The 13,271-nt window shown below is 34.9% G+C and overlaps 1 protein-coding gene across 7 annotated transcripts in view; it reads right to left on the bottom strand.

Annotated features, from left to right (window-relative positions):
• RNF180 (ring finger protein 180) overlaps window positions 1–13,271 on the bottom strand; it is a 220,568-nt gene that overhangs the window by 173,750 nt on the left and 33,547 nt on the right. For 3 of the 7 annotated variants that reach the window (XM_078004428.1, XM_015140103.3, XM_078004434.1), the window contains exons 2-3: window positions 11,763–11,897; window positions 511–606 (exon numbers count right to left, since the gene is read on the bottom strand). In XM_078004428.1, coding sequence (XP_077860554.1) covers window positions 511–606; window positions 11,763–11,897 — 231 coding nt within the window. Of the gene's footprint in view, window positions 1–510; window positions 607–9,392; window positions 9,887–11,762; window positions 11,898–13,271 lie in introns of all 7 variants that reach the window. The other 4 variants (XM_078004430.1, XM_078004429.1, XM_078004431.1 and 1 more) reach the window with 2 other exon arrangements.

The raw sequence follows: 13,271 nt of genomic DNA, 5'->3' as shown, positions 1-13,271 counted from the left end.
TATACCAGTGAAGGTCATTAATTATCCTATTTATTTTGTATGTTTGTGCATTTATGTGTGTATATATAGATATGAATAACACATACAGAATATTCCATTTATTGAACAGGACCTATTCTTGGTGCTGGGAAATACAAATGAATAAAAATATAAAGTCCCTGACTTCATGGTGCTTATATTCTAGGGTGGGAGCTAGGCAATTAACAAGTTAAATAAGCTATATGTGTATGTAGGTAAATATGTATATGTGCATGTATAATATATATATTTATGTCATACATATGCTTCTGTATAAGTAACATATATTACATGTGTGTATATGTGTGTGTAAAATACAGATAGGTATATAAAGCAGAGAAAGGAGAAAAGAAGTGTGAAGAGGGGTAATGGGAGTGAGGAACAGTAAGAGGTTGGCCAAGCAATGCATCTAAGAAAAACAGCTCTAAAAGGAGGACAAAAACATTCTGAAGGTTGTATATTCTTAATTTTACTCAGAAACTAAGAACTTACTTTTTGGATCAGGCAGTTTATCCATTCTGGAAGGGCTTCTATATTCATGTGCCACACATGGCAAATATTTTGAGCATCAACTGAATCATCTGTATCCTGTTAAATAAAAATAAATGATATTACTAATTACCAGTTCAGAATTTATTTCACAGGTTTCATATTTAAGTAAAACTCAAAAATACAGTCTATTTTAGTTATAAAGCAAATATACACTGCCTTCCCTTCCTAACTCCCATAATAAAAAAACAAGCCCACAAAAAAGATCTTTTTAAAATTTCTTCAGAGAATAACTACCCGTGATTTAAGACAAAGCCCTTCCATCTCACTGAGGTCATCAAATGAAATTTACAATTTAGCAGTCAGTTACTGAATGAACACATCTAGTGCCTTTTTCTGCATGTGAGACAAAATAGTATCTTTCATGGCAACTTTCTCCAGCCCCAAATCTCTATTCTATCTGAATTCTACTAACAACAGAATAAAGTTGCCACATTCTCTATCAAGATGCTAGATGAATGTGCAGAAAGATGGGGGAGTAGAATGATGGGATTCAGGACACACTACCCCAAAATAGGCCTCCGTGGCATACTGAAAAACAGCAGAGGCAGGAAGGTCTTACTAACCTTTCCCCTGCCCTCTCCCCTGAAGCAGGTCAATAACCTAGGAGGGATTTTCTGACCTCGCATAAAGTATGTCATAAGACTCTTATGTGAGAGATGCTAAAACTGTCCTTATAAACTTTATAAATTAACCAAGGAAGAACAAGGGGACAAACAAAAATAAGCCAAGCTTGCAGCACATTGAGCATTAATCCCCAGGTCTTCTTGCTCTCTGACCTGCTTCCTCATGGCTATTTGGTGCCTATTGCCCCAAATCCCACAGATCCTAGATTACAGTTTCCCTTAACTGCTCTATAGGTAACAACTTCAACATTATGAAACTCAAAGTTTCCCTTTGAGATATTCCTCTAGGTCCTGAATACCAATGAAACTATTAACACCAGCTGGACTGAAAAATCCCATTGATGCCAGCTGCTCTGAATGAAGGATACCACCAGAAGTTGACTCACCAAAGAATGTAGTTTCCACATCCTGATGATTTCATCTCTCATTCCCCAACCAATCAGCCACCCCAATTTTCCAGTTCCTCACTCTCCATGGTCTCCTTAAAAATCCCAGCCCAGAACTCCTCAGGGAGATAAGGATTTGAGGGTCTCTTCCCATCTCCTCACTGGACACCTTGCAATCATGACATTCCTTCCCTGCTGCAAATCCTGCTACTCAGTGTATTCGTCTGTTACTACACAGTGGGCATATGAAACTGTTAGTTGTATAACAGTGCCATCCCCTACACCAGGATAAGGGTATCTTCAAAACTTCATTTGAAATTGGCCCTCTAAGTAAGTTTACCAATTCATCTAATAAACTGGGTGGGAAGAGGTGTACTTCAGTGCAAGTCTGTATATGGATAAGCATATTACCTTTTGAGAGGTAAATTCTTCAATTTTAGCTAGAGAAGAGAAACTTAAAAGTCACATTCTATCTCCACTGTTCAGCAGCAAGCAAACTGCATGAAAACAAACACCCTAGAATGATTTTTTAATAAACCCACAACATAATACAAATATAAACTGATGTTATCAGATTTTCCCCCTCAAAAGAGAAATTCTGGCATCTTCAATCATTGATAATCCTAGGGTTCCAAACTTTAATTATTCTAAGAAATCTGTGGATGCCAATTTCTACAGAGAGTTTGAGAGAGAATATCAACACTCTGGTAAGTTAAAGGTTCTCTTTTGACTAGCACTGAAGAAAAGAGCCTGCATCAAGATCATGAACTCTGTGAAGAGCCACCTTAGAGGAGTATTTCAAAAAATATGGTCCTTAGATCACTAGCATTAGACGTGAGTTGGGTTACTTACTAAAAATTTATACTTGTGGGCTACACCTAAGAGTGTCTATAAATTCCTACTTATGATTTTCATATACACTAAAGTTATGAACCCAGAGACATCATTTTGTAGTGTTCGATTTTGTGTGCTTCTGTCATCTGCCTTTTCTAAGTTCTAATAGCGATTTATTTACAATAACAGTTCAGTCATGACTAGCTTTTCTCTCCAACTCATATATAAAATTTTTAAAGAACATTGGGAAACATATTGGAAGTGACTCAATAAAACTAAACAGTATAGCTTTATCTATTTTGCCCCAGAAACAAAATAAAGGTATGGATAAGTTTTTGAAAAAGTAGAATTAATTTTGCAAAACATCCATATTCATACACCCTAGCTCCTTTCATTAGGAGCTGACAGTTATGAAGATTAGTATAACTCTAATGAATTCTTTAAAACAATCTTATAGAGAATACAAACTGAAATTGGCAAACGAAGTAACCTTTTCATTATCAGATCCAGAATTTTGCTCTGACTTTTCAAGATTATGTCTACATACAGAGGAAGGAAAGAAGGGTGGGAGCGACAGAGGGAGGGAGGAAATTTCTACACTGGTAGAAAGAACAATAGATTATCAATGTCAAAATAGTTAATGGCACTCAACCTATCAATATTTATTCAGTGATTACTAAATACAGTGTTGACCACACAAAGCAAGTAGAGACATACTTATTAATATGCCAGGGATTGTGTTGCATAAAGGTACTTCTATTATTTGTATTAATGTTTTAATATTTCACTGTTCTATGTCTTATTTTACTATGTACATTTCATTATTTCATTTAATCATATAAATTTATCATTTTTTAATCACACAGTATTGATCATAACACTAAAAAACCACTACCCACTATAAATTTCGGAAATGCTCTATGAATATTCCTATGAGAATAAACACTGGAGTCACAGTTGTAGGTGGAAGTTTTTTTTTTTTTTTTTTTTTTTTTTTTTGAGATAGAGTCTCACTCTGTTGCCCAATGTACTTATTCTTATTTTCACTAAATAACAAATATTTATATTGTGCTCACTATGCACAGGCACTGTCTTAAGAGTTTTTACTGTCTTACAGAGAACAACACTGAAATAGATCCCAAGCTTCCACATTGCCTCTTATGCCATATAAAATACTATAGTTTTTAGGGCAATAAACTTTCTTCTATCTCCAGCCTGTGTATGTTTTAAGGCATGATACTGCTATTCTTCTCTAAGCTTATAAAACTAAAACTGAAGCATATCTTATTTTTAAATTAACTAAAATAAATTTATGTAGGGAGAGGTATGTTTAGAAAAAATTCCACAGCTGATTCTGCTTTTGTACCCCTCAACCCACCCTCCTTCATTTGAGAAAAAATAATATAAAACAGCATATATTTGTTTCTTTTAAATAGCTAAAATTTAAAGTATACTTTCATCTCCTCACAACCAAAAAAAGAGAAATAGCAATTGATACAGGTAGGAAAGCATAAAAAGCTGGGTTGAATTTATAACATTGTTTCATTTTCTGAAAACTTTACATATGGACCAGGGTAAACACAGACACCTCAATTATAAATGAAACTGCCAACTACTTTCACCTGTATTTACCAACACAGTCTAAGAAAACATGTATTTTTTATTTGTAATATTTATTTCCAATATAATTCTACAAGTAAAGAGGATGTACCATTGCTTCTAAGTTTTAAGTCAGTTAATTTTGTAAAAGCACACAAATATATAAATGATAAAACAATTTTTGATGGACATATTTTAAGATGAATGATGAAACTGGAGGCAACCCAATTTAAGGAATTTAAAGCCATCAAAGTATTAGCACAACAAGTTAATCTCCTCAGGAAAAATTTGACTGAAAATTAGAACTGTTTCACTAGGATTTAAAAAAAATTACCAGACAGATTTTCTTTATGTCTCAAATTTCCCACACGAAGGAAGGAGGAAGGAAAAGGAGGAGAAAATAATAGCAATTTCACATAATAATGTCAGAAAAATGTTGACAAAATTATATTTGTAAATGAAATAATTTGTTCAAGCAGCAAAGGGAGCCAATGTATTGTTATTTTAATTTTTTCTTTAAGTGTTGGGAATATTCTCAGTTGCTATAACAGAAATATCACTTAATTTTAAAATTACAAATTTGATGCCTTATTTTTTATCATTATGTGATCTTTAATATTTTTAATTAAGTGTAACAAGTTATATGCAAAAAGTTGGTAATATATAAAATTTTGGAAGATGTTTAACCCTTGGCATTTCCAATGTAAGCAGTAACATTCCCTCAGCTAATTCTTTAAATGTGAACCAACTATATTACTTGACTACCACAGCTAACACCACAGGGAAAAGATTATGTAACGAGGCTGGGCGCGGTGGCTCACGTCTGTAATCCCAGCACTTTGGGAGGCCGAGGTGGGCGGATCACGAGGTCAGGAGATCGAGACCATCCTGGCTAACACAAGTGAAATCCCGTCTCTACTAAAAATACAAAAAAAATTAGTCGGGCGTGGTGGTGGGCGCCTGTAGTTCCAGCTACTCAGGGAGGCTGAGGCAGGAGAATGGCGTGAACCCCGGAGGTGGAGCTTGCAGTGAGCCGAGATTGTGCCACTGTACTCCAGCCTGGGCGACAGAGCGAGACTCCGTCTCAAAAAAAGATTATGTAATCAAAATGTTATTTAAATTAACATTATTAATTGTCTAAAGTGTCACAAATGTAAAGGAACCAAAATTCTATTGGACTGCCTAGTTTGTCTATTTGTACTTTGAGAAGGTACTTTAAGGGTTAAAAACTTTTTATAATCAAAAGGTCACAATGAATTGAAAAAAATGAAAACCTCACTTAAAAAGCAAACAGGCTCCCTCCCTCAATTCTTGGTACCTTTCTAATTCACTCTTCACACTATTACCAAACTAATCTCAAAATTCAAAAGTCATGTTACTTCCTCTCATTAACTTCCCAGCTCCTAGGATAAAGATCAAAATCTTTGACTTACAAGACCATACATGATTTGAACAGTACCCAACTTTCTACTCTCAGATCTTGCCAAACTTCCTCTTCATCTCTGAACTCCAATCATGGCAATCTCTTTTAGTAAACTGGGGATCCACCACAGGGCCTTTGAACATGCTGGTCCTGAATCTTGGAATGTTCTCCCACCTGTACTGTCCTCACTTATCCATCATTTCTCCACACAAGTCACTTCCTCAGAAAAACCTTACAGTTAGGTCCAGCACCCTATCTATATCCTACTCTTATGGCTTCCTATACTTTTCCTTTTTGCCACTGAAACAGCTAATAATTTATATCTATATGTATAATCAATATTTGATATTTATATAACTGGTCAATATTACAAATATTAAATTATTTCAATATTAAGTTATAAATATCAAACTTTTAATATGATTAATTATACTATAATTAGAATATATTTATAAATGTTATAATATTAATAGAAAATTAAATGATAAATCCTGAAACCTTCACAAGGACATACCATTTCTCTTCTGCTCATCTTGGAATTTCCAGTTCCTATTACAGGACCTGTGCGGTCTAAGTCTGCTTGGGATGCCATCACAAAATACCAGAGACTTGACTTAAACAATAGCAATTTATTTTCTCTCAGTTCTAGACGTTGAAGGTTTGAGATCAGGGTACCAGCATGTTCTGGCTCTGGTGAGGGCTCTCTTTCTCGCTTGCAGGTGGCTGATTACTCACTGTGTCCTCACAGGATCTCTTTCTCTTTTCTTCCTTTTATAGAGCCACAGTCCTATTGGATTAGGCCCCATCTTTATGCTCTCATTTAACCTTGATTAACTCCTAAAGACCCTATCTCCAGATACAGTAACACTGACTGCACCTTTAAAACATGCACTTGGAGGGCACACAATTCAGTCCATAGCATAGCATGTGGTAAGACTAGCATGGAACAAATACTGTCACTAAGAAAAGGGAACACAAAGTATTAAAAATGTAGTAAGCAATAAAAATATTTCTTTCAATATTACAGCCATTGAAGGAAAATTTCCACCAGAATAATAAAGCCAGAGAGAAAACAAGCAAATTTTCTAAACAAAAGACATGAGGGAGGAGGTATATACTTCAATAATCAATTCAACATTCATCAGTCCTATTCATGTCAGCCAATCCATTGGCAATGGTGTTATACAGATGAAATACTTCATAGCCTGGTGACAGAAGAAGTCATGACCTAATAATTAAAGTGTTTTATTGTTAAGTGTTTTATTATCCCTCAGCTCCCAATTACCTGAACCCAGTGGAATTTGGTAACTGTCCCTAAAAGTCTCACAACTACAATGAATGTTGACCAATGATTTCTTTTAAAACCAATGGACACTTTTAACTCTCATTTAGGGTCTTACATACGGATATATAGTTTGTATGCTAACTCTGCACAAATCCAGGGCAAACCTTTCACAAACTAGCTCCCCCTAGAATTGTGCAGTATACAGTCTGCACACTGAAGGCAATGTCTGATCTTTTAGATCTCATTTAACATTTAACATGAATAATCAACACTTTTTTTTCTAGAAAATGTTTGTCCCTTGACTTCCATAATATTGTATCCTAATTTTCAGTTCTATTTTTTCACTCTTTTCTCCTTTGTGAGAGCTTCTCTTTTTGTCTATCCTATAAATGTTCCTATATGATAGGAACTACTTATCTCTCACTCCATTCATACACTGCATGGTAATCTCATCTACTCTCACAGCTTTACCTAAAATTTACATGCTGATGATCCACAGTTTTAGTTCAGATCTCTCTTCTGAATCCCATATCCACATAACCCAGCAGCTTCCTAAAATATTTGAATATTCTACAGGCCATATAAACTTCACATGTCCAAAACCAACAAAACTAACTAAAACTAAGGACGTCACTCCCTAACACAGATTGCACAAATGGAGACCATTTCTGTTATTTTATTTCTACATCTTTAGGGTCTTTATTGTTGTTATTTTGATTTTGGTTTTTGCCCACATTTCATCTATCTCAGGCCTGAAGGCAAGGTTGAAGTCCCCTTTTCTCCTTGTGGGCACTGTAGATTGTCTGGAAACTCCATTCTAAATTCCCTTTCTCATGTCTTACTGCATGCCAGTGGCTAGATAACTAAAGCTCAGATGTCCCAGTTTCCCTTACAGGTCAAATTCCGTACCAACCTAACTTTGACACATCTGATACATCCGCTCAACATTACAAAAAATTTCCTGTCAATGGTCAGGGCTAAAGAAGTGTGGTCCCGGAGTCAACAGCTATTGATGTTGTTTCCCCAGTTTCCTTATCCTCTATGTTGTTCTGAGAGCCATTTCATGTCTGCATGTGGAATACAGGAGATAAAGCCATGGGCTCCCTTGGGATGGAAAGAACCTACAGAGAAACTTCCTACATAAAGCTGGTTATAACCTCAGTATGAGGGTAAACGAGAAACCTGTTTCTCAGAAGGGCACACAAGGAAACTTGCCTATCTCAACTTTGATATTCAGTAGAAGGAGAGGAAAAAACATCTTCCCCTCACGATAGAGATTTTCTTAAACAGTACAACACACAAAGGACAGAACTAATACATTCATAAATTATGAATGTCTGTTCAACAAAGACACCACAAGAATGAAATATAAGTTACATAAACTGGAAAAAATAGTTTCAACACAATAACCAAAAGGAGATTAGTATTTAGAACACAGAATCTTCAAATATCAAAAACAAAACATCCTAATAGAAAAACAGGCAAGAAAAAAAGACATTTTGCAGAAAACACACTTGACCTCTGAGAATGAGATGTTAAATTTTGGTGAGGATGTAAAATCACAACAATGCTGAACTATTGCTGGTGAGACTGTCATTTGAAAACAGCATTGTCCAGTAAAGTTGAACATGCACATACCCTATGATGCTGGAACTCCATTTAGAGTAATACTCATGCCCATGTGTGCAAAGATATGCATAAGAAAGTTCACAGCAGCACTGATTATAAGAGCAAGACAAATAGATGTAAGTCAAATGACTATCAACAAAATGAATTATGAAGTTTGAGATATATTAATATACTGGAATACTATACTGGAATACTATACAGAAGTGGAAATGAACTAAATCTACACTCGACATGGTAATACTGAGTAAAAACAGCAATTTCCAGAATAATCATAGTATAATTTCATTTACAGAAAATTCAGAAACAAAACACTTATTACATATATGGCTTATTTTTAACTGTGTAGTTACTTTAATAGGTGATAAATTTAGCAATCTTTCAGCACAGTACTGATAAAATTACTTTGGGGTTCTAATAATTTGTTCTGTGGTTTCCTTTAAAGGATCCTTTCATGTTCATTTTTAATATTTTGATAATGTATACAGATTTATAAAATATAAAATATGTTTAAAGGGAACTTAAAGAAAATGCCAATATGCCCACTACCAAGATTAAGAAATTTAACATTAACATTACTTTAGAAGCCCCCCTCAGAGTCACTGCTTATACTACTCCTTCTGCTAAGACTTAACCATGATATTGAATTATTTCTTCATTTTAAAATAATTTGTGTATTTTATATAATATAGTATATAATTTTTAGATATTTTTAAATTACATATGCAATTTTATATAAATGAATGTATTTTTATTTTATAAGGTATTTTCCATGGTTTACATATTTTATTATGTTTATACATTTTATTTTACATATAAATCTACAGAGACAGAAATAAGATTGGTAAGCTGCCTGGGGATGGGAGCAGGACAAAGAGGCCTGAGGAAACTTTATGGGGTAATGAAAATAGCTCAAAATTGTAATATAGTGGTGGCTGCACAACTAAAAATCATTAAGTTGTTATATAACAATGGGTGAATTTTATGGTCTACAAAGTATACTTTAAAATCTGTAAGAAACAAACATATATATGTTCACATATTACCTTTTCTGCGAAGTCTTCTGTGACCAGCCCAGGCAGAATTTTGTTTGCATTCCTCTTTTAGAGTACTCCTCAAATCAGGCTATACTGGTTGGCCTATTTTCAACAAGACTTTAGAGATCCTAAGGACCAGAGTATATTTTTTCAACTCTGTACCACTCTTCCACTATCCATTCCAATACATCCTACAGCAGTGCTTGAACTGTTCTTGCTCATTAAGTATGTTTTAATGAATGAATAAGTGGGAGTTCTCCAGCTAAATAAAAGGATCAGCCACTCTAGTGAGAAGTGACATTGTATGCTATCCTGAAGGAAGAGCAAACGCAGCAAAGAGAGTGTGGAGGTTATGAGCACAGGCTCTGGAGCCTCACTGCCCAGTCCAATTGCAGCTGCACTTCTTAGTAGCAGTGTGAACCTGGGCAAATTACCTAATCTTCTGTGCCTCAGTTTCCTTATCTAGCAAATGGAGATGATAGGTTATCTTCCTCAAAGAGTTACTGTAAGGAATGAAAAATATTTAAAAAGCATTTAAAACAGTTCATAACCAGCAAGTACATAAAAAAGTACTCTACATCATTAGTCACCAAGGAAATGAAAATTAAAGCTATAATGATATATATACCACTATACATCTATCAGAATGGCTAAAATTATAAAGACAGAAAATATTAAGTATTGGCAAAGATGTAACTGGAATTCTCATCTGTTGCCACCAGAAGTGAACATAAACTTTGAAAAACTACTAATAATTTCTTAAGAAATTAAACTATATCTACCCCCATGACCCCCAAAATCTATTCTTATGCATATATTAAAAAGAAACAAACATGATCACAAAAATTATAAAAATTTTGATAGCAGTTTTATTCATAACTTAAAACCGGAATGAATGCCAATGTCCTTGGGCAGAAAAAAATTGATAAACTGTGGTATATTCATAAGTGGCACACGGCTCAGGAGAAAAAAGGAACACACTACTGACACACGCAAAACATAAATCTCTAAAACACTACGCTGACAAAAATAAGTCAGGCACAAAAGAGTGCATGCTGTATTATTCCATTTGAAGGAATGTAAAGAACAAGCAAACCTAGACTATGGTGAAAGACGTCAGTGAGGAGTCCACTGCCTGCAGAAGGGCAGGACAAAAATTCCTCAGGTGATGCAAATGCATATCTTGATCTGATTCATGGCAGGGCTGATAAAACTTATCAAGCTGTGCATTTAATTTTTGTATTACATATAAGTTATATCCACCAAAATACTCTTAGCATAAAAAGTTTTGTATTTTTTCCCAATTAAAATGTTATTTCAAGTCATTAAAAAGTATTTGGTTCGAGACCAGCCTGACCAACATGGTGAAACCCCATCTCTACTAAAAAATACAAAAATTAGCCAGGCATGGTAGCAGGAGCCTATAATCCCAGCTACTTGGGAGGCTGAGGCAGGAGAATCACTTGAACCTGGGAGGTGGAGGTTGCAGTAAGCAAAGATCGCGCCATTGCACTCCAGCCTGGGCGACAGAGCAAGACTCCATCTCAAAAAAATAAGTATTCGGCATGTAGTAAGTATCCAATCAAAGTTATCTACTATTATCAGTTTAGACTGGCTAATTTGTTAAAGTAGAAGGGAAACCATCATTAACAAATATAACTGAGGTAAAACAACGAAACAAACAAAAACCAAAAGCTGAGTATGTCTCTCAAAAAAGCAGAAGAAAACAATGACAGGTGATTACAGTCACTCTCTCTGTTAAATTCAGAATTCCCTCCAAACTCCATTAATTAATTACTTTCTAGTTCATGCCTCTTTGATACTACTCTTAGAGAAGTGAAGGAATTTTTATTTTTGTTGTTAAAAAACACTCATTTTTTTACCAGGATGAACAAACATACACTTGAATATTATTCAGGTTTTCCTATGGGTTACTTTTATATTATACATGAACTTTCTCTTCTAGGCCCATAGTGAATACAAAAAAAAAAAAAAAAAACCTATACAACAAGTTTCCAATTCTTACTAGGAATCTGAATTTAGTTGTGCAGTGATTACTGAGGCTCACTCATAGTGGTAATAAAAAACATTGACTATTATCTTCAGCTTATGCCTATAACATTGCACTTAAAACACTGATGTCATATTAACATTAGTAATTAAAGGCAAAATTAATTTTAACTGTGGAAGGGGGATGCTTTTTGAATACCACTTTAGAATGTTTTCAGTGGGTCAGGTGAAATAAGGTAAGAGTCAAAGAGTCATGACAAAGAACTATAAATATTCTTAATAAGGTAGAGAAGAGTAAGTATGCATGTGTGTGGATAAACCACAGCACTCCTCTACCAGGAAACAAAGACTGAAGTTACCAATACTCACCTTAATCACTTGATTCTCAAGATACTCCATAAAACAACCAGAGCTTGCTATACATTTTCTACATTTCCAACAACGAAGAATACTTGTTTCCTCTTGACTATGATTTTTAGTTATCAATTCTTTGCTTCTTTTCATCTGTGGAAACAATAATGCATTTTTAGACTGTTAAACTGTCAGATAAACTGGACTCTCTAAATCCTTAGCACAGCATTAGCTACAAGTGGAGCATAAAGCAGTGAACTATCATTTATTAAGGTACCTACTAGTTATCAGGTCTTAGGTCTGGGGTACTCTATACATTACATCTGAGATTGAAAATTCCAATTAATTATGATGATACATTATGTTAGTGACTTACCAGGTTATTTTCTTTGTGCAAAAAGCTTTATATCTACTGCTTTTCACTTGACTCTCACTAAAAGTGGTAAACACAATCTGTAGAGTCAATTCAATAAGTTACTGCAGGAGTTTTTTTGTTTGTTTGTTTTTAGACAGGGTCTCACTCTTGTAACCCAGGCTGTGGTACCATGGCACAATCATAGCTCACTATAGACTCGAACTCCTGGGCTCAAACAATCCTCTTGCCTCAGTCTCCTGAGTACCAGGGACTATAGGAGTGCACCACCACGCTTGGCTTTTTTTTTTTTTTTTTTTTTTTTTTTACTTTCTGTAGAGACAGGGTCTTGCTTGGTAGCACAGGCTGGTATCAAATTCCTGGCTTTCCAAGCAATCCCCCTGCCTCAGCCTCCTAAAGTCCTGAGATTACAGGCGTGAACCACTGCATCTGGCCTATAGCGGTTTTAAAAAGTCATGACAAAGAACTAAATATTCTTATAAGCAGGATGTTTTGAATAGTCATACCATTAAATTTTAAAAATAAGATTTACCGTGTTGTTAATTCTGTGAAAGTTGGAAGTGTCTACTTTAAATTGATAGCAAAAATCCTTTATCCTGAAAGCAACAGTCTCCATTATATTGTACTTTTTGGTACAGTTAACTATATACTACCTCTGGTATATAATCAAGCAAGACTCAGAGAACAGCCCCACCAATTTTGCAATCTATTTTTGCACCTGAGATTTTATGTCACTACTTTGATTTAAACCAATCTGGGATAATAGTTTCACACTAATATCTAACAATTCCAAAATAGGTACAGGGTGTTAAATAACTTGTCTGGTAATTATCCATTATAAAGAAAGGCAATATTAATTTATCAGGCTACCCACATGGGCCTGCCTAGTTCCCTGGCCACATTTCATTTGTTCATTCATTTCTCATTCATCCAACACTTACTGAAAGCTACCTATGTGCCAGACAATGAGTCAAACTCTGGGAACACGAAAATGAGTAAAACTTACTTTCTGTCTCAGAGGTGCTCACTATGCTACAGATCAGCAGTTTTTCAACTGTAGCACATAGAATCGCTTGGGAAGCTTTAAAAAAACAGTGATGCCTAGGTCCCACTCCTAGAAATTTTTACTGATTGTGAGATGGGGATGGAGGTAG

This window comes from Macaca mulatta, chromosome 6 (genome assembly GCF_049350105.2).
Source record: "Macaca mulatta isolate MMU2019108-1 chromosome 6, T2T-MMU8v2.0, whole genome shotgun sequence".
Taxonomy (NCBI): Eukaryota; Metazoa; Chordata; class Mammalia; order Primates; family Cercopithecidae; genus Macaca; species Macaca mulatta.
The sequence above is the reverse complement of the archived record's forward strand: the minus strand, read 5'-3'. Positions and strand labels throughout refer to the sequence as shown.